This window comes from Ranitomeya variabilis, chromosome 2 (assembly GCF_051348905.1).
Source record: "Ranitomeya variabilis isolate aRanVar5 chromosome 2, aRanVar5.hap1, whole genome shotgun sequence".
Taxonomy (NCBI): domain Eukaryota; kingdom Metazoa; phylum Chordata; class Amphibia; order Anura; family Dendrobatidae; genus Ranitomeya; species Ranitomeya variabilis.
In genome coordinates, this window is record NC_135233.1 from 283,947,127 (window position 1) to 283,969,602 (window position 22,476).

The 22,476-nt window shown below is 42.0% G+C and overlaps 2 protein-coding genes across 2 annotated transcripts in view; one reads left to right on the forward strand and one right to left on the reverse strand.

Moving 5' to 3' along the window:
• LOC143805567 (vascular endothelial growth factor receptor kdr-like) overlaps positions 1-22,476 on the reverse strand; it is a 243,457-nt gene that overhangs the window by 5,274 nt on the left and 215,707 nt on the right. The window contains exons 24-29 of the mRNA XM_077285064.1: positions 22,302-22,413; positions 16,521-16,620; positions 16,225-16,330; positions 7,583-7,707; positions 6,941-7,019; positions 4,397-4,497 (exon numbers count right to left, since the gene is read on the reverse strand). Of these exons, the coding sequence (XP_077141179.1) occupies positions 4,397-4,497; positions 6,941-7,019; positions 7,583-7,707; positions 16,225-16,330; positions 16,521-16,620; positions 22,302-22,413 (623 nt within the window). The remainder of the gene's footprint in view (positions 1-4,396; positions 4,498-6,940; positions 7,020-7,582; positions 7,708-16,224; positions 16,331-16,520; positions 16,621-22,301; positions 22,414-22,476) is intronic.
• Positions 8,574-15,773, forward strand: LOC143808936 (uncharacterized). Its single transcript, XM_077292113.1, has 6 exons — positions 8,574-9,051; positions 9,127-9,210; positions 9,412-9,604; positions 9,764-9,920; positions 10,978-11,828; positions 15,574-15,773. The coding sequence occupies exons 1-6, from the start codon at positions 8,947-8,949 to the stop codon at positions 15,771-15,773; spliced, it is 1,590 nt and encodes a 529-aa protein (XP_077148228.1). The 5' UTR covers positions 8,574-8,946.

The window sequence follows — 22,476 nt, forward strand, 5'->3', positions numbered from 1 at the left end:
CGGACTCACACAGTCATGAGAACGGGGGGGTCCTCAAGTTATATGTCTTGCATGACCACTGCTCCATTCACTTCTTTACACATACAGAATGACTATCTGTTAGTCATTGGCCGAGTGTATTCATTTTGGGAGCACATATGCTCTAGTATGTCAGTGTTTTCAAAACATATGTAACTGACTTTAATTAACCAGTTCAGGACCTATTCCTGATCAGGCACATTTTTTTTTATATGTGGTTTGAAGACTTATAAAAAAAAATTCTCGCTCGGATATTCAAATAATTTTTGCATCTTTTTTTTCATTATACATCTGGTTTATTTTTTATACATGTCTGTTTTTCAAATTTTTTTTCCCTAAAAAGGACCACTAAAATATGTTTTAAAATTCCTTTCTGTCACAATAAATTTTATATATCTGCCACATTTTTCTCTCAATAACGACAAAGCTAGTAACAATTATTTGGGTTGGCATTGGCTTTTTTTGTTTATGTATTATTTAACCTATGGTAATTTTTACTCATTTATTTATTTTTTGTTTATTTCACATTTTGTGCCCTACTTAAGATCATAAAAGGCCTGCAATAACCATTCTGCCGCCTCACCAACCACCCAACCTGCCGCCTCACCAACCACCTGAGCTGCCGCCTCACCAACCACCTGAGCTGCCGCGTCGCCACCGCCAGAGCTGCCGCCCCACCAACCACCCGAGCTGCCACCTCATCAACTACCCGAGCTGCCGCCTCACCACCACCAGTGCTGCAGCACACGACCTCCTGTCTCTTCCCCATTATCCCGAAGAATGTAAGTCCGCAAGGACAGAATCCTCTCCCCTCTGTACCAGTCTGTCACTGTAAACCTGTTTACTGTTAATGATATCTATAACCCTGTATGCAACCCCTTTTCACATGTACAGCACCATGGAATTAATGGTGCTATATAAATAAATAATAATAATTAAAAAAAAAAAAAACACCTTTAAGGGGAATTTGAACATTTAAATACTTTTTTATTTTATTTGTTATGCTTGGTTATATAGCACCATCATATTTTGCAACAATTTACAGACATTTCTGCTTTTTCAATGTGATTTCCCCTGTAACTGAGAAAGATACAGTACAGACCAAAAGTTTGGGCACACCTTCTCATTTAAAGATTTTTCTGTATTTTCATGACTATGAAAATTGTACATTCACACTGAAGGCATCAATACTATGAATTAACACATGTGGAATTATATACTTAGCAAAAAAGTGTGAAACAACTGAAATTATGTCTTATATTCTAGGTTCTTCAAAGTAGCCACCTTTTGCTTTGATGACTTCTTTGCACACTCTTGGCATTCTCTTGATGAGCTTCAAGAGGTAGTCACGGGGAATGGTTTTCAATTCACAGGTGTGCCCTGTAATGTTTAATAAGTGGGATTTCTTGCCTTATAAATGGGGATGGGACCATCAGTTGTGTTGTGGAGAAGTCTGGTGGATACACAGCTGATAGTCCTACTGAAAAGACTGTTAGAATTTGTATTATGGCAAGAAAAAAGCAGCTAAGCAAAGAAAAATGAGTGGCCATCATTACTTTAAGAAATGAAGGTCAGTCAGTCCAAAAAATTGGGCAAACTTTGAAAGTGTCCCCAAATGCAGTGGCAAAAACCATCAAGCGCTACAAAGAAACTGGCTCAGATGAGGACCGCCCCAGGAAAGGAAGACCAAGAGTCACCTCTGCTTCTGAGGATAAATTTATCCGAGTCACCAGCCTTCGAAATCGCAGGTTAACAGCAGCTCAGATTAGAGACCAGGTCAATGCCACACAGAGTTCTAGCAGCAGATACATCTCTAGAACAACTGTTAAGAGGAGACTTTGTGCAGCAGGCCTTCATGGTAAAATAGCTGCTAGGAAACCACTGCTAAGGACAGGCAACAAGCAGAAGAGACTTGTTTGGGCTAAAGAACACAAGGAATGAACATTAGACCAGTGGAAATCTGTGCTTTGGTCTGATGAATCCAAATTTGAGATCTTTGGTTCCAACCACCGTGTCTTTGTGTGACGTAGAGAAGGTGAACGGATGGACTCTACATGCCTGGTTCCCACCGTGAAGCGTGGAGGAGGAGGTGTGATGGTGTGGGGGTGCTTTGCTGGTGACACTGTTGGGATGTATTCAAAATTGAAGGCATACTGAACCAGCATGGCTACCACAGCATCTTGCAGTGGCATGCTATTCCATCCGGTTTGCGTTTAGTTGGACCATCATTTATTTTTCAACAGGACAATGACCCCAAACTCACCTCCAGGCTTTGTAAGTGCTATTTGGCCAAGAAGGATAGTGATGGGGTGCTACACCAGATGACCTGGCCTCCACAGTCACCACACCTGAACCCAATTGAGATGTTCGGGGTGAGCTGGACCGCAGAGTGAAGGCAAAAGGGCCAACAAGTGCTAAGCATCTCTTGGAACTCCTTCGGGATTGTTGGAAGACCATTCCCGGTGACTACCTCTTGAAGCTCATCAAGAGAATTCCAAGAGTGTGCAAAGCAGTCATCAAAGCAAGAGGTGGCTACTTTGAAGAACCTAGAATATGACATAATTTCAGTTGTTTCATACTTTTTTGCTAAGTATATAATTCCACATGTGTTAATTCATAGTTTTGATGCCTTCAGTGTGAATGTACAATTTTCATAATCATGAAAATACAGAAAAATCTTTAAACTTTTGGTCTGTACTGTATATATATATATATATATATATATATATATATATATATATATGCCCCAGATGCAGTGTAAATGCAGCCGCCTCCTGACTGCAAAGTAGACTTGATTGGGGGTCATAGGACCCAGCAGCTCCGCTTTCCTCTCTACATCCAGAGATCACACGATCGATCACTGGATTCAGAGGTGGAAAGGCGAATTGCCCTCCTTATTAAAGAAAAAGTTGTACTTCTTTAGCCTTGTGTACATTGCGATTGAGTGGGCAGAGATGGTAGTACACCCCCTCTGCCTTCTCTATGGGAAGCTTGGCTATGTCTGACAGACAGATTCCTGCTCCTGCAGCTGTACAATTGCATGGAACTGCTCTACTTTGCACTGACGTTTTATAATAACATTTCAGAGTAAAACGTGGCCCTCCCAGACATTTAAAGCCTTTGGACAGTCTGAAAGTAGTTAACATAAGAATCAAGGCAATTTTGGGGTTTCTAATTTAAGATATTAAGGATCATTTCTTGTTTGAACACTTTATTATGTATTAATCCCAATTGCATGTGAACGTTAAAATCTTGCATTAACACCTGCAGTCCAAAAAATATTACCATACATTTTTTTCTTTATTTGTACTCTTACATGATGCTAATGGGAGCATTTTTACTAATTGCTGAGCATTAGGAAATCCCATTTGTTACTCCATTTTATTTCAACTCGATTGACCTTCCAGAATGTAATAATGAACTGGCTAGATGTTCTTTGGTATACATGCATGGGGCTTGTTTTATTTGGTGCTTTGCTCCTCTGATCTTATGTTTATAAGTCTGTCAAGCGCAGAAAGCGAAGTCATAAGTCACCACAAGTCATAAGAACAGTCAGATCTGGCGGAATGACATGAACAATATTCCATGTTTAAGAAAGCAAAGTAACGATCCACTATAAAGTTTACTACAAGGAATATGTCTGAAATGTGACCAGGCGAAATGTCTCTTTTATTCCCTTACACTGTGTGACGACCAAGCGCTATTGTTTCAGCTTTTTGGTTTACGTCTCTGCTGTAGGTTTTGGACCAGTTGTGAATATATTTATTTTAGCTGACTGGCTTTTACTAACAAAACCCACATAATATGCATATAATTGAGTTAGCTGTGTTATAGAAACCCTATGGGCAAATTCTACATCCCAAGGGCTGGGCATGAGGAGCAGTAAATGACGTTTTGAATTCTCCTTTTGCCATTTTTGAGTTTTTGTGTGATACAATGTAAAACAACACTTAGGATAAATCTTATGGTCCTTAGGAAATGACCAAGGATGGATATACCATACGTGCAACAAATGCAGCTGCACAAGGTTTGTTAAGTAAATGGGCCCACTGCCACCTGAAAAAGAAAAGGATAGCGCTTTGTACCATCTATTAGATCACACGTGAGAGACTGAGATAATGTATTTCATTGCTCAATGTTACTGATGGACAGCACGTGGCTCATCTATCAGGAATATGCACGTGACACATAAGGGACGTGATCTATGATAAGTTGCTGGAGGGTAGGTACAGTACAATGGTTCTCAAGAAAGTAGCACACAATGTACATATTCTCGACTTTGAAATGTTAGGCATTTTTTATGATGTGCTAATAAGCCTGAAACAGAAGAACTGCAGAACACATGTGGATTAAATTAATATAATAACTTTCTACTTACGCATTAGCAATTATTCCAAAAGGCCATGATCGGGTCTCTTGTCTTTTGAGATACTTCATTTCCACCGAAGAAAGCACCATGCCACTGTCAGATTCACCCTCCTATAACAGAGGATTTATTCATTTTACTCAATTATTTATGGCATTAATTCTCTATTGCTTTACAGGCATCATCATCACTGTCCCCATTGGGTCTCACAATGTAAATTCCCCATCAGTATGACTTTGGAGGTGGGAAGAAACCCATGCAAACAGAGGGAGAACATACACATTTCTTGCAGATGTTGTCTTTGGTAGGATTGGAACCCAGGACTGCAAGGCTTCAGTGCGAAACACTGAACCGCCAAGTTGCCCTTACAAGATATCCAGATATTGTTGGTGCAACAACTGAAAAAAGTATTTGAGTATAATAGGCAATACCTACTATAGCGCCATATACCGCTGATTTCCTACAATGTCATACATAGGCATTGCTATAAGGTATATATAGGGTTTTCTCATATTGTACATTCATCACTTACAGTGGCATTTAAAAGTTTGGGCACTCCTGGTCAAAATTACTGTTATTGTGAACAATTAGGCAAGTTGAAGATAAAATGATCTCTAAAAGGTCTAAAGATAAAGATGACACATTGCCCTTGTATTTTAGTGCAAAAATGTATACATTTTCATCTTTTACATTTTAAAAATTCAAGGACTATGGGCTGATGCAAAAGTTTGGGCACCCTGCATGGTAAGTACCTGGTAGCAACCCATTTTGAAAGTATCACATATTGAAAACACTGTTTGCAGCAAGCTAAGAGTTTTACATTTTTGTTTGAGAGATTTTCATACATTCCTCCTTGAAATTTTTTTTCAGTTCTGTGGGATTCCTGGGTCGTCTTAAGCCTCTTTCACACTTCCGTCTTTCACCTGCCGTCACAATCCATCGCTTTTTGAGAATGCAGGATCCTGCATTTTCTCATAGACTTGTATTAGTGACGGATGGCCATCCGTTTCATCCATCTTTCACTGGATCCTGCATAAAAAAAACGGTCCGTCGGGCAGAGAAAACGTTCAGAGGAACGTTTTTTCTGCACGTTGGAAAATCGGTCAGCGACACACCCTGCGCTGCCCGTCACTGGCTACAATGGAAGCCTATGGGCGCAGGATGCGTCGTTGCCTGTGAAAAGCAGGAATCCAGCGACGGGTCCCGTTTTTTCAAAGAGAGCATGCGTGGAAGAATTTCCCATTAGGAAAATTCTCTCTCGCTCTCTTTCTCTTTATACTATTGATGCTGCCTATGCAGCATCAATAGTAACAAGATAGAATGTGAAAAATAATAAAAAATCGCAATATTCTCACCTACCGGCGTTCCCGCGCAGCATCACGAGACCGCGACTTCTCGCGAGATTTCACAATGCATTACTAGGAACACTAGCTGCCGAGAGCATCGCTGCGCAGGAACGCCAGTAGGTGAGAATACTGCGATTTTAATTTTTTTTTAACCTGGTTTGTGTTGTGTATGCGTTTTTGCAGCGGAAAACCGCTGCGAAGACGCATACACAACAGGTGCACATAGCCTCGACGGGTCCGTCAGAAAGACGGGCCCAGTGCACACATTTTCTACAATCTGCACAGGATCCGTCATTTCAACGTCTTGACGGATCCTGTGCAGATTTGGAAGACGGAAGTGTGAAAGAGGCCTTACATGCACTGATATTTTGAGATCTAGCCACAAATTTTCAATGATGTTCAGATCAGGGGACTGTGAGGGCCATTGTAAAACCTTAAGATTGCGCCTTTTGAGATAGTCTATTGTGAATTTGACGTGTTTAGGACCAGTATCCATTTGTAAAAGCAATACTGTTTTCATCGTCAACTTTTTTACAGATCGTGTTATGGTTGCATCAAGAATTTGTTGAAACTTCATTGAATCCATTCTTCCCTCTACACATGAAATGTTTCCCCATGCCACGGGCTGGAACACAACCCCAAAGCATGATTTATCCACACCCATGCTTAATGGTTGACATTGCCAGTCCTTTGAAAAGGCTTTGGGACTGACAAGGAGATATACTTGTAAGCTGGTGTTTTACTCATAGGCACTGAATTTAGTGATCACCACCTCTCCATTCACTCTCCTCCTTATTGCAGTCTTGCAGTGAAGAATAACAGTGAACTCATCAACCTTGATGTAGTGATTGTGGAAATCTTATCTAGCAAGCCTGGGCAATTGGATAAACTGTTGACAAGTGATAAATATCATTGCGGTATAGTCTCTTAAACCACTCTCCACAGCCCTATGGAAAATTATCACCACTATAAAACAATGCTATTAAACATTGAAAAATTGAAGACCTTACTTTATACTGATCTGTGCAAAAGGCAAATATGTGAATATTTTAGTTACTCCTAATTCCAGATGTTTCTTGTGTCTGCTAAGGGTAGGTTCCCTCTGTATATGGACATGTGATTTGCAGTAAATTGCTTTATTGTGGTCTCCACGGGGTTATTTTTGATCGCGACGCAAAATACTTTTTTCTCTTTCTACTAAACTGTTTACCTCTCTGAGCACTTTGTCCTTTCCCACTGGCACCTCGTCAAATGTCTTCACACTCAGCGGTCGGTTCTTGTTGTTGTTTCTAAAAAGAAGAGACATAGGGTGAGACTGACACCCACAAGTCCTTTGATAATCTTCCCAATGAAACTGTAAACAAGTGGAGTCTTCCGAATGTCCGATTTACTTATTAATGCATACCATCATATTACAATAGTCGTTTTGTATAGTGAATAGCACAGTATACGAGCAAGTCCGGGTAATCAGGATGTAAGGAAACAATTTTTTAAAGAAGAAAAATCAACACTATAAAAACAGTTCTAAATAATATGTTTTTGATGCACTTCACATGTTAACTAGGTCACCCCTGAGTGCAGGTGCATATAGCATGTGCACCACATATGTCAAGGCTTGATGTACTGAAATTTTCTCCAGAAGACAGGAAGTAAGTCATATCTGTACATTCCAAGGACAAATAACAGGGAGATGTAATGTAACACTTACTGAAAAGTATTATGAAACTTTAGAATTTTTGGCTCTAAATGATTCTTGTTTGCTGTAGTTTAGAAAGCTACCAGCAATCTCAACATGACGACTTGCCAGTGACACCAGCTGAGAAATATGTTTGCAGTTTGCTAGCTTTCTTACCCAGATTCCAGTGTACTCCATCGCGTCATGGAGTTTCTTATGTTTTGTTCCTCCATTCCAGGTTTTATACTGTTATCCCCGTCAATACATAAAGCAGTGTTCAAAGGAATATAATCTTTTCCTTCCTTTAATGGTCATTAACAGGGCAAAGAGAAAATATTATGTTAGTTTTACAGGGAAAGTAATAAAACAAATCCATTAAAAAGGTTGTGCAGTATATACATATTCTAGTGAAAAAACATTAAACAGCGCTGCAGCTGCTCTGCTCCCCACTGGTGGTCTTCCACTTCTAGGTACTGGGTATGGCCAATCACTGGCTTCAGGGGTGATAAAGCAAGTAGTCATTTTCTTAAAGGGAAACTGTCACTATACTATATGTACAGTGTATATATAGAGTATATCACAGAAATGAGTACACCCCTCACATTTTTTTTTAAATATGTTATTACATATTTTCATGGGACAACACTTAAGATATGACACTTTGATGCAATGTGAAGTAGTCAGTGTACAGCTCGTATAACAATGTAAATTTGGTGTGCCCTCTAAATAACACATAGCCACTAATGTATAAACCACTGGAAACAAAAGTGAGTACACCCCTAAGTGAAAATGGCAAAATTATGCCAAATTTGCCATTTTCCGTCCCCGTTGTCATGTGACTCAATAGTGTTACATGGTCTCAGGTGGGAATGTGAAGCAGGTGTGTTAAATTTGGTGTCATCACTCTCATACTTTCTCATACTGGTCACTGGAAGTTCAACATGGCACATCATGGCAAAAAAAACTCTGAGGACCTAAAAAAAAAAATTATGCTCTACATAAAGATGGCTTAGGCCGCTTTCACATTTGCGGTTGTGTCCGCAGCGTTTCTTCCGCAAATATCTGCATGCGTTGTGTATTCCTATCTTTAACATTAACGACGCATGCGTTTTTCTATGTTCGCGTTTTGCCGCGTTTGACGACGCATGCGTCGTCTAGCCGTCTGCGTCTTGGCGCGGAAATGCAACATGTAGTAATTTTTAGAGGCGTCAATTTGCCGCCTGGAAACGTATGCGGCTGATTGCGCAAGGTTTGCGCCCAAAAAACGCATTGTAGTCTATGTAAACGCATGCGTTTTTCAGTACATGCGTTTGCTTGCGTTTACCGACGCATGCGTCTCAATTGAGAAAAACATGTCTAGACACTGATAAGCCACCCCCCACATACAAGGTGATAAAGGGAGGTAGTGGACATTTGCAGGTCACTAGTCAGCAGACTGCCTTGCAGACGAGACGCCCCACAGCCCCTTGGATCAGCAAACAAGCCTCAGAACTATGTGAGTATATCCTATCCAATGCATTTCTTTTCTATAATCTGTGTCTATGTGCCCTAATTTCTGTCATTCCTTTCTTTCTGCACACATCAGAATGTCTTCTTCTTCTGATGAGGAAACGCCTGGGCCTGCACAAGGGGAACATGTCAGCGAAGTGAGTATTCACCTCCTCAGATTGTATTCACTGTCACATCTACACATATGACAATGTATATTTTCCCTTTTTCAGACCACTTCTTCTACAGCGGAAGAGACTGGGCAGGAGACTGGGCAGGAGCAGCGTAGTCATGGCCGGGCAAGACGGCGGCATCGTGTAAGTATAGCTGGCTGAATGTGTATTGTATCCTCACTTTATAATTCTTGAATCTTCATTTCTTTCTACTTCTCTCTTTCTTTCCCTTTTGCTTCAGCACCAGTGTTTTTTTTTACTTCAATATTCATGCCATTCCTCTGATTCTGTTTTCTGTCTTCCGTATGTGAACGCCTCCTATATTAATGTACTTTTTGTTGTTAGGTTCCAGAGGAGGATGAGGACCTAATTGAGAATGAACACCTCATCTCCCTGGTTCACGAGCGAGTCGCATTGTGGGACACCCGGGATCCACTGCACGCCAACAATGTGACGATCCGGAGGCTTTGGAATGAGGTGGCCGCAGCGTTGTGGGATGGCTGGGCCAATGCCCCGGCTCGGGTCCGTTCTGCATTTGGTAAGTATCGCAATGCAGTGTGATGTAGTCAATACCTTGGCCATGCTCACACAACTGTGTATGATGTGAGAAAGTCATTACTTTTTCACAGCACATACAGTTGTGTGACCATGGTCAAAAGACCATTGTCCTAACTATTATGTTTTGTTTTGCCAACAGTGTCAAAAGTGAAAACACGTTGGAGATCGATGAAGGACCGCTTCAACAAGGACCTGCGCCAAGAGAGCCGGCTTCCAAGTGGTTCTGCAGCAAGGATACGCAAATACAAGTACCACCGCATCCTTGCGTTTTTGAGACCAGTCCTTGCACGAAGAACGTAAGTATATTGGTTAAAAAAGAAAAAAAAAATGGTGTATAATGCAATTTGTTGCTGGTCATTATTTCCCATCAGTATTTGTAATCCGAAACCTTGATTGATTGATAGATGCAGCAGTGGGGTACGTGTTCTTTGAATACTTTCCCTCACATAGTTCCTCTCCAGGTTTTGGCATACCAATACTGATTTGAAAAACTGATCAAATACTGAGAGTGTGACGGCAGCCTGCACAACAGATCTATACTCAGCAAGTTAGGTGTCAGAAATAATGAATTCAGGATGCCAATGGCTCCTCAATTCATTTTTCCTGACACTTGTCCTGGTGAGTATACAGGAGGCTTGTATGTCCTCTGTCGTCAATTCGTATTTCCCATCAGTATTTGTAATCCGAAACCTTGATTGATTGATAGATGCAGCAGTGGGGTACGTGTTCTTTGAATACTTTCCCTCACATAGTTCCTCTCCAGGTTTTGGCATACCAATACTGATTTGAAATACTGATCAAATACTGAGAGTGTGACGGCAGCCTGCACAACAGATCTATACTCAGCAAGTTAGGTGTCAGAAATAATGAATTCAGGATGCCAATGGCTCCTCAATTCATTTTTCCTGACACTTGTCCTGGTGAGTATACAGGAGGCTTGTATGTCCTCTGTCGTCAATTTGTATTTCCCATCAGTATTTGTAATCCGAAACCTTGATTGATTGATAGATGCAGCAGTGGGGTACGTGTTCTTTGAATACTTTCCCTCACATAGTTCCTCTCCAGGTTTTGGCATACCAATACCTTGTATAGAGATATGGCTTGTATTGTCTCCATCATCTCTTCATAGTTTACATCAGTTTTTTTAATCCCCAAGGACTGGTCGATGCATGCAGAAGTATAGCATGTTGTTTTATGAAACTTTTATTCCTACTGTTGAACTCCTGGCTTGCAAATTCTGATGTAAAATTCACTACAAATAGTAGTGTGACCTTTCCCTATCTGAATGTGTATCTAACTGTTCAGTTATCTTTTTGTAAATGTTTTGTAATATTTTTTTTTTTTTTTCCGCAGCACTTGGAGCTCCACTGTTGGCCCAGGTTCTGGAGCGGTCCTTCATCAGTCAGCCACGGACCCGTCCCAGCCATCCTCCAGCGCTGCAGCAAGTGGGCCTGCCACACAACCTGGAGACCAGGAAGCTGGTCCATTAGATGTTCCCCTTCCCCAGTCCTCTGCCTCTAGCCAATTTTTTATGGGCTCCTCCCGGCAGCGGCAGAGGGCCGCGGACAGGTCACTCATGCCCGAGTTTTTGCACTTGAGCTCGGTCTTCCATGAGGGACTCAAGGCGATGGGTGACCGACTGGATACTGCCATTAGTCATATGAGCACACGTATCCAGGAGGTAACCACAGCCCTTGCCCAAGTGAAAGCCGACCTCCAGAGGCCAGCACATCATTTTTTTAATCAGATAGAACAGGGCATGTCGGAACACCTTAGTCCTGAGCTCCAGATTACTGTTATGCAGGCCTGCAATGCTGCTTACGTGCAGGCTATGCAGCAGAATCGGTATTTTCAGCAGACAGTGGGGACATTTCCAACAGTGCCCACACTGTCACGCTTTACATCAATGCCGACATCTGCTGCATACCACTGCACGGCCACCTCCATTCCAAACACTTCCGGACCGTATTATAGCACCACCACCATGCCCAGTGCAGTGGGTCAGCCCACCGCCACCACCATGACAACTGCTGCTCCTGCTTGGGCCTCCTCCACTGCCACCAGCATGCTGCCGCCGCCGGACCCTGCCCTGGTGTTTCCTGGCACCACCACTACCAGACTGCCGCCGCCGGACCCTGCCCTGGCGTTCTCTGGCACCACCACTACCAGACTGCCGTTGCCGGACCCTGCCCTGGCGTTCTCTGGCACCACCACTACCAGACTGCCATTGCCGGACCCTGCCCTGGCGTTCTCTGGCACCACCACTACCAGACTGCCGTTGCCGGACCCTGCCCTGGCGTTCTCTGGCACCACCACTACCAGACTGCCGTTGCCGGACCCTGCCCTGGCGTTCTCTGGCACCACCACTACCAGACTGCCGTTGCCGGACCCTGCCCTGGCGTTCTCTGGCACCACCACTACCAGACTGCCGTTGCCGGACCCTGCCCTGGCGTTCTCTGGCACCACCACTACCAGACTGCCGTTGCCGGACCCTGCCCTGGCGTTCTCTGGCACCACCACTACCAGACTGCCGTTGCCGGACCCTGCCCTGGCGTTCCCTGCCACCACGACAACGTGCCCGCGCAAAACAAGGAAGGGGAAAGGCAAAAAAAAACAAAAAACCATAGCTATCCCTCCCCCCTCACCTCCCAATGTGTCTGTAATGTCTGGTTTGTCTCACCCTTCCAGTGTGTCTCAACCCTCTCATGTGTCTAGCCCTATCCCTGAATATCCTGACCCCAGTAGTTTCATAGCGCCTTCTCCTGCCACCCCTATGTCGGCTACAGTAATAAGCCAGACCTCACTACTCAACACCCCACAATATCGGCACTCAACCCCAAGCAGGCGCAGTTAATTTTTTGGTTTGTGTGTGTTTAATAAACCTGTGTTTTTTGCCCCAATAAGGTTTGGTTAATTGTGTATTTCGCCACCGTCACCACACAGCATGCGCCAATAACAAATTATGCGTCAAACACATTTTTGGGGGCCACCTCCAACCTCCAGTACCTACTTAGCAGAACACTGAAGCTTGGTGTGTTTGGTTGAGAGATATGAGGTTGCCCCCAAAAATAACACTTGTATTTTCTCCAAAAACAGTTCTTTCTGTTTACTCCGTGATTTTTGGTCGCACACAGAAGACAAAATGGTGGTAATACACAGCACAACTATACTCAACAGGTCCTTTCTTATCCGAAACATTATTTATGACCCCTGACCTGCTGATTTTAGAAATGCATTGTATTACCTCCATTTTATCTTATTGGTACATATACATATATTTCACACAAAGTGAAGGAACAATGTACATGGCAAATCTATACTCACCCGGACAAGTGTCAGGAAAAATGAATTCAAGAGCAAATAGCATCATGAATTCATTAGTTCAGACACCTGACTTGATGACTATAGATCTCTGGTGTAGGCTGCCATCACACTGTCAGTATTCGCTCTGTATTTTACAGCACTATTTGTAAGCCTAAACCTGGAGTGGAACTATGTGAGGAAAAGTACATTAAACAGATATGCACCACTAAAAGAATTTAACTACCGCTCCTGGTTTAGGCTTACAAATACTGATGTTAAGTACTGGACAAATACTGCGACAATAACGGACATCGTCTATACAGTCTGCGGCAAAAAGCTAATGGTGAACCAAGACAGGACTCACGTCAACAACCTAAGCCCAAAAACCCAAAGTGGTTTGTTAAGGAAATAGATAGGAGACATGGTGAAGAAAGTAAATCACAATTATTTTATTTGAAAAAACATTAACATTCCAAACATAAATTTGCAGACCCGAAACCAGCAGTACATTTTACACCATATTGTCCTGCCATGGCACACGTCCAATGTCAGAATCAAAAAACGCTGCAAATTGGTCCCGCATGTGGCCTACTTCAACTGTTGACCGCAGCGGGTGATGACGGTAATCAGGCAAAGGGTTGGCAACAGGTTCATCAAGTTCTATGGTGGGTCGCTCCTTAGCCAGAATGAAATTGTGGAGAACCACACAGGCTTTAACTACCTCATCCACTGTCTCCATTTTTAGATTTATTGCAGTTGCTAGAATGCGCCATTTGGACACCATAATCCCAAAGGCACACTCTACTGTTCTGCGTGCCCTGGTTAGTCTGTAGTTGTAGATCCGTTTTGTGCGGTTCAAGTCCCGACTTGAATAGGGCTTCAGGAGATTTTCACTCATCTGAAAGGCCTCATCCCCAACCATTACAAATGGCAGCGGTGGGCCTTGAGTGTAGGGGAGTGGTCGTGGCTGTGGGAAATTAAAATTTTTGCCATAAACACGTCGGCCCATATCAGAGGTTTTAAAAGTCTGTGAATCGTTGCCACGGCCAAAAGCACCAATGTCCACAGCAATGAAGCGACAGTCTGCATCGGCTATTGCCATAAGAACTACTGAAAAATATTTTTTGTAGTTGAAGAACTGTGATCCCGTTCTGGCTGGTTTGGTAATCCGGATGTGCTTCCCATCCACCGCACCCAAACAGTTGGGAAAATCACAAACAGTCCAAAATTTGTCAGCAATTTCTTTCCACATGTCCTCCGTGGGTATGGGTATAAATTCCTCACGGAGAATGGTCCATAAAGCCCGGCAGGTTTCAAAAACAATTCCGGACAGCGTGGAAATCCCAAGGCGGTACTGGAAATGAAGGGATGACAAGCTCTCTCCAGTTGCAAGAAATCTGTAGTAAGAATAAATAATTTACAAAATAGGCAAAAAAACATCAGACCTGCAAAAAATTTTGGTTAGCTTTTGTTTAGAATTATTACGTACCTTAAGGTAACCAGGAGACGTTCCGCTGGTGGAATGGCTCTACGGAGCTGTGTGTCCTGTCTCCGGATGGCTCCTTGGACACGATCAAGCAAATCCCGGAAAGAGTCTTGTGACATCCTGGTATATTCTGGGAATTTTTCTGGGTTCTCATTGAGCTCGCCATACAGGGTGTGATATGTACCACGGCTCTCCCGCAGTTCTACAATGGGGTGTTGCCAAAACCGCCTACGCCTTGTCCTTCTCTGTCTTTCCCGGTTTCGGTGTTGCTCCCAAGCAAACGCACATGCCAGAAAAATCTTGATGCTCAGATCTAGTTTAAAGTAATAGCTATCCATGTGAAGATCCATCTTCTCACAGGACACAGGAGCAAAATCTGAAGATTTCAGCTGTCCTAGGGTCTATATATAGATTTCACATAATACACGCCCTCTGTAGTCCCATTGGCTGGTTCTTGCATCTAGAATTTTTCTCTGGTAAAATTTTGCGACATGCGCACAAAAAACTCAAACGCATAGAAAACGCAAGCAAAAGCATGTAAACGCTGCGTTTTAATGACGCATGCGGTAACCGTAAGCGTTTTAAAAACGCTGCGTTTACACGCGTTTTCATGCGTTTTTCGTGTCCTTGCGTTTGCGGATTAAACGCTGCAGATTCAAACGCTAATGTGAAAGTAGCCTTAAGCTACAAGAAGATTGCCAGTGCCCTGAAACTGAGCCGCAGCATGGTGGCCAAGACCATACAGCGGTGTAACAAGACAGGTTCCACTCAGAGTAGACCTCGCCATGATCGACCATAGAAGTTGAGTTCATGTGCTCAGTGTCATATCCAGAGGTTATATTTTTAAAATAAACGTATGAGTGCTGCCAGTATTACTGCAGTGGTGGTGGGGGGGTCAACCTGTACGTGCTCAAACCATACGCATCCGCACACTACATCAAATTGGTCTGCATGACTATCGTCCCAGAAGGAAGTCTCTTCTAAAGATGATGTACAAGAAAGCTCGCAAACAGTTTGCAAGCAGACTAAGGACATGGCTTACTGGAACCATGTCCTGTGGTCTGATGAGACCAAGACAAACTTATTTAGTTCAGATGGTGTCAAGCGAGTGGGGCGGCAACTAGGTGAGGAATACAAATACAAGTGTGTCTTGCCTACAGTCAATTATGCTGGTGGGAGTGTTATAATTTGGGTCTGCATGAGTGCTGCCAGATTTTGGGAGCTACATTTCATTGAGGGAACTATGAATTGCAACATTTACTGTGACATCCAGAAGCAGAGCATGATCCCCCCTCCCCTCAAAAACTGGGCCGCAGAGCAGTATTCTAACAAAATGACCCCAAATACACCGCCAAGATGACCACTACCTTGCTAAAGAAAGTGAGGGTAAAGGTGCTGGACTGGCCGAGCATGTCTCCAGCCTAAACCCTTTTTAGCATCTGTGGGGCATCCTCAAATGAAAGGTGGAAAAGCACAAGGTCTCTAACATCCACAAGCTCCCTTATGTCGCCATGGAAGAGTGGAAGAGGATCCCAGTGGCAACCTGTGAAGCTCTAGTGAACTCAATGCCCAAGAGAGTTAAGGCAGTGCTTGAAAATAATGGTGGCCACACAAACTATTGACACTTTGGGCACAATTTGGCCATTTTCACTTAGGGTGTGTACTCACTTTAGCTGCCAGCAGTTTAGACATCAATGGCTCTGTATTGAGTTATTTAGAGGGCACACCAAATTTACACTATCTATGTATATTTAAATATATAACATAATAAACTGTAAAGCCTCTTCAATATTTTATTGTAAGACACAAACCTGCTGAACATTGGCCTGAAGAAGGTCTCCTAAGCGCTCCACTAAATCTGTAAACGTTGGTCTGTCTGTTGGGACCCCTTGCCAGCAATCAAGCATTGTCTGATATCTAGAAATAAAACAAGTGTCTGTGGATGAGATCTATAAATGACCTAATATACCACATTATTCATGAAGTAAGTATAATCTAAATTGCTATACATTTGTAACTCTAGGGAATAAATGCCCCTTAAACTGCAACGTGCTCCCTCATTTTTCACAATCCTACATAATAAAAAACCTGAATTATATCTTCTTACATTTCAGGAGTACAGTATTCTGGTGGTCTCATACGAGTTCCTTCCTTTAGTCGACAACAGAAATCTTCATCAATCTGTACACCGGGGTAAGGAGAAGCCCCTAGAAACATCAAATAAGCACATAGGTCTATTACACTTTTACTAAAGGTGCCATACACATCAGATAGCTGTCGGAACCTCCCTCAACCAAGAGCTATCTGCCTTGGTGCTGGCAAACATATTCTCTATAGCTGAGCATTCATGTATTCTTTATAGGGAGAGAAGACTACGACACATGCCATTATCTGTGAAGAAAGAGTCAGGAGGCCCACACCATACATAATAAATGGTCACACTGAATATAGCGGGTTTGGCCAACTTTATTCCCATGTGTATTGTGGTGGTAAGACAGGTGCTTAGTATTGATGTTTATAGACAATTATCTGCTTCATATTTTAGTATAGATGAGCTCAGGGCATAGTATTAGTTTTATATGTTAAATTTCCAAATAGAATGTTAAAACAATATACAAAGTGAAAAAAGTGCATTCATTAGAAAATATCTATTCAGGAAGGGCGTCTGGGAACCTACCATTCAAGAAAGTTGCTAAATTGTGATAAAACATTAATAAACAGCCTGTATCCTGCATGTAAGAATCGCAGAAAGGAACCCACATAGCCATTTCCTCTCGCTACAAGTCCTTACTAATTTGCTAGGTTACAACATTCAGACTCATGAAACAATGGCCAAAGGTATTAACCTAGATCGGTAATTAAACCTCACTACATTAGATGTATTATCATTTTTAGAAAACCCATTTAAGTCTTGCCAAATAATAAGATGTATTTCCAATAAGTCATCTAAAGTTCATTACCCCACCTCTCGGTTACCTTTCACAGGCAATCTCAGGGACTTGGCCCCCGATTTTGCCAGGAACAAAACTGTTGAATGAATTACTATATTATCTATTTTAGATATTTTTGGTCGTCGTCGGCTAACTTTCCTATAGTGCAGCTGTTATCACCAATGTTTAAGCTGCTGCTTCCTCCCAGCAATCTACTATTACATGGGGCCCATTTATGACCTCCAGAGCTACAACAGTTTTAGGTGGGCGGCTTAAGAGGCCAGAGACACAACTTAGAAAAATGATGTTATCTCAATATGTGAAATGGGTATGTGATCACATGGAAATGTTATTAGCATGGATAGTTTTATATGTACATATTCATTAAATAATTCACTGGAATATAGAAAGAGGACCTGGCCACTCTCTTGAATTGACAATTTAGTAGATACAGCCACTTGTCAACTTATTTATAAAATTCATGAAAAATAAGGGAAACAAGTATTTAACAAGACAAATATGTCAGGAGAGATAACAAGGCCTTTTTAATTTGGAATCAGAATCCTTAATGTTAGGCTAGGTTCACATCGTGTTGCGATCGCGGTAACGCATGGTCGCATTGCATGCGTTAGCAATAGAGTTCACTGCACAGCAAACGCTTCTGTTTGCCGTAACGTACTCAAAAACGCGGTAGTCTGCGTTCGAAGGTGAATCACAAAGTAACAGACCATTGCTAACGCATGCCGATTTTGACATGCGTTAGGATGCATTGTGCTAATTGAAGTCTATGGGCGCGTTAACGGATCCGTTACATAGTGTTAGTGCCCCTTAGAAACGGATCCGTTAAACGGAATGCCCTAACGCAATGTGGACCTAGCCTTAGGCTATAATTGGCACTAAATAGGAAAAATAAAAATTAATAAAGTAGAAATGTCCAGATTTCTGCTCTTCCCATAAATAAAGCACCAGATCTGTTTTTAGGTTGATTAAAAGGAAATATGTCAGCAGGTTTTTGCTATTTAATCTGAGAGTAACATAATATAGCGCATGAGATCCTGATTCCAGGAATGTGTCACTTATTAGACTGTGTGTTGTAGTTTCAATACAAACAAGAGATTATCAACCACAAGACTCCAGCTCATAAGACCAGCAGTCCAGCTAATCAGTGTAACCCCACCTCCACCCGATTGGTAGCTTACTGTAGTTTCAATACAATCAATGTTTTATCAGCAGGAGATTATCACTGCTGGATTAGGTTTCAGGTGTATTCCAGTCTAGCTAATGAGTGTAACCCCACCCCCATCCCTGATAAGTAGCTTGTTGACAATGTACTGCACATAGGAAGCTGCCAAGGGGTATGGAGAAGTTACAGACAGAGCAGAAGACTTTGCTCTGCTACATCTACATTAGATAAAACAGGGATTCTATGAAAATGACACCAAGCAGTCCAGTAAGTGACACATCCCGGTAATGAGGCTTTTTTGCCCTATGTTATTCTGCTCTTAGATTATATAGCAAAGATCTGCTGACAGATTCCCTTTAAGTGTGTTAGTGCTAATACTGCCATTTACTTAGGAATGCAGGAACCGGTGATTGAAGCAGTAGCACTCCATCTGTACTTTTTTGCCTATTTTCTAATTGCCAATAGTACATAAATATTAACCAATATTACTAATTAAAAGCAGGTTTTTCTCTGTAACATTGTATTGGAACTGATCAGCTCCGGAGAAGCAAGAGTCATCACTTCTTCTCCAGACACATTTTCCACTATGTTTTTCTTTGAAGCGCTGTAGCATTTCAGAGTAAAACATATGAAGGAGCCGGTCTCCGATGCCCGCTGCAGCATGAATCATGACAGGTTACATATAAAATAGAATGATAAAGGGTTAACAAGTCTAAAATGACTAAAATACCAAACAAACAGTGTCATGTATCTACTGTGCCAGCACTTGTTTTGGCAGAACGTTTAATAGGGCAAAGCCAAGTACATAGTCCTCGAGTAGAAACCGCAGCAACGGATGGTTGTTCATCAAATGTCATTAATCACATACAGTGAAAACTTTCCAGGCTAAAGCTGGCCCTACACATGAGTTTAACATAATTGACCTGACCAAGATTCTCAGCCGACTATCTAATATGTATGTAGGTCTACTGACTTTTCTGATGGCAGATGATAGGGAAGAAAGTTGGGCAATTGGATTTCTTTATACCCAATCCTTGTGTTCTCAGGAACTATAAGCCACCAAAAGTGAAGTCTGGTAGCAGCTTAATACCCTCTACCCATACAGAACATTGGCACCGCACACTTGGCCAAGCCAATTATTGGGATCCGTAGAGACACTTTTGGCCAAGGAAGCACTTAGTGTACTGGTAATCAATGTGCACAGCCGGCCATGTTATTATTCCAACACAATGCTATGTTATCAACAGTTACTAAATACGTATTTGCTTTTCATACAGTCTGGATCTGTAACTCACAGTAGTCATTCAACATGTGGCTCACAGACCCAAGTAACGTCAAATCTCAAAAAGCCCTGAAGGCTCCCAGGAGCCACTTGGTTTCGAACAATGATAGATGGCCTCATTAAGAGACTGCCACCAATCTCGAGTAATTGCAAATTGTAATAAAAGTTCTTAATGTAATGCACCTCTACATGTGACCGCACAAGCCCATGTTGTAGAAGAGTCTCTCAATGATGAGCTGGTCACAGGTTGCCCCACTACCAGTGATCAGCTGTGATTTGTAGGGAAACCTACCATCAAGTGTTACACTCCATTGCAGCACCACCAATGAGGGAAAATGAGGGACTTTGTGTTGTTAACAAACAACGTGTAAGTACAATAGATATTAAAAGTCTATACACCCGTTTAAATACCAGGTTTTTGTTATGTAAAACATTATACCTAGAATAATTTCAGAACTTTTCCACTTTTAATGTCACCCAAAATGGCTACAAATCCATTGAGAAACAAACAGAAATAATTTTGAAGGAGAAACTAAAGATAGCAAAAGTAAAATAATGTAGTTGCATGAGTGTGAACACTCTCTTGTAATTGGGGAAGTGGTTGTGTTCAAAATTAGCCAATCACATTTAACCTCATGTGAAATAGTAGTTCTGAAATTATTCTTCTTGTTATGATTTCTCTACATGACAAAAATCTGGCATTTTAACAGGAGTGTGTAGACTTTTTATATCCACTTTAAATCCACATGTATTTGGTTTTGCTCTAGGTTCTTGTACTTTCTACAAACCAGCGTGACTTCTTTTTGAGCTATGTATTTCATCTATATAACTTCCCATGGGCAGATGTCTAAGCAGTTGGGCCCCTGTCCTACCCTGCCATTACCTATATTGAGGTCGTCTGACACAAAGTGATGATTTAATACTAGAGATAGGATAGGACCATCCTGATTGGGTCACCTTGTCACGTTGGGACAGATTTTATGTTATTTTGATCAAAATAGTGTCAACTAAGTACCCTATGTTATTAACATGTACTATTAAGGTACCGTCACACTCAGCAACTTTGCAAAGAGAACGACAACAATCCGTGACGTTGCAGCGTCCTGGATAGCGATCTCGTTGTGTTTGACATGCAGCAGCGATCTGGATCCCGCTGTGCCATCGCTGGTCGGAGCTAGAAGTCCAGAACTTTATTTCGTCGCCAGGTCGGCGTGTATCGTCATGTTTGACATCAAAAGCAACGACGCCAGCAACGAGCATAGGGGGCGTCACAGCGTCTCCTTCTAGCCAGTCGGTACACTCCGGCTGTTTGACATGGAGCTAACAACCAGCGAGAACGAGAAGTGAGTCGCCGTTACGTCACTGTATCGCTCCTGCATCGTTCTGGAGTTGCTGTGTTTGACGTCTCTACAGCGACCTAAACAGCGATGCTCCAGCAATCTAGTTTGGGTCGGCTCGTTGTCTATATCGCCACAGCATCGCTGAGTGTGACGGTACCTTTACTGTTTGCTTGCTGTAGGGTATTTGCTCAATTTGTTTTTTTCTTGGGTTTTGTCTGTGGAATGGCCACAGTGTGAAGGTTGGTACACATTGCATGTATACCAACTTGTGCACCGGCTCATTTCTTTGTTTTGTTTTTTTATATTCGCTGTAGCTAAGATTATAAAACTTTATAAAACAAATGAGCAAGAAAAAAAAACAATAAAAACAGGAAACTCTAACTGTAAACTTATCTGGAAACTTTTCTGGAAGTTACATTTAAAGGCTTCCCTACGCTGGTCTCCACAGGTCGGGACCCGGTCCGTTTATCTGCCCTTATTCACACACTGATGTTGACTCATGGTAAGGCTTTAATATTAGACAGTGTAGGACCATCCCGATCAGAGTCACCTTGTCGCGGTGGGATTGCTTTTATGCTATTTTTGAGCAAAAACAGTATTACTAAGAACTCTGTTATTCAAATGCACTTTTGCTTTTTACTTATTTAGTTACAGCAGAGTTTTTGCTCATTTTGTTTCTTGTAGGTTTTTTAATAAATTATTATAGGTAATGGAAAAAACAGATGGGTTGATTCTGCGCTGCCGTAGGAAGAAGAATGACGGATGCCAATCTATATAGTAAGTGGTTTATTCGTCAATGTGTTTCAAAACATACAGCTTCTTCATCAGGACGACATGGTTCATCTACTCATGGGTTTGCAGCAGCCTCAAATGTTTTTAGTGGTGTTGTGCACACAACCCAAGCCAGATGAGCGCAATTGTGCTATTCACTGTCATATCTGTTTTCCCAGATAAGACCCTATTTGCTCTTTGTCTCCTTCTAGTCTCTCTCTTTCTTGGACCTTTAATAAACTATTGGCATATACCGTATTCTTCCTAAAGGAAATCCATGCTTTCAAGGTTGATAGGAAACAGACCAAGTAATATTATACAATCAAGTAATAATATAAAAATGTCTCCATTTTGATAGACCTTGTTTGTCTCTTTAACTTACCCAAGGAAAATATCTCCCATAATAGCACACCAAAGGACCACACATCGCTCTGTGTGGTGTAGATCTTATCAAATATAGCTTCAGGTGCCATCCACTTCAGAGGTAGCCTTGCCTGGAAGTAGAAACATCTATTAACACGTACTGATAGCGCTTTAGAGCAACTCTGATATACGAT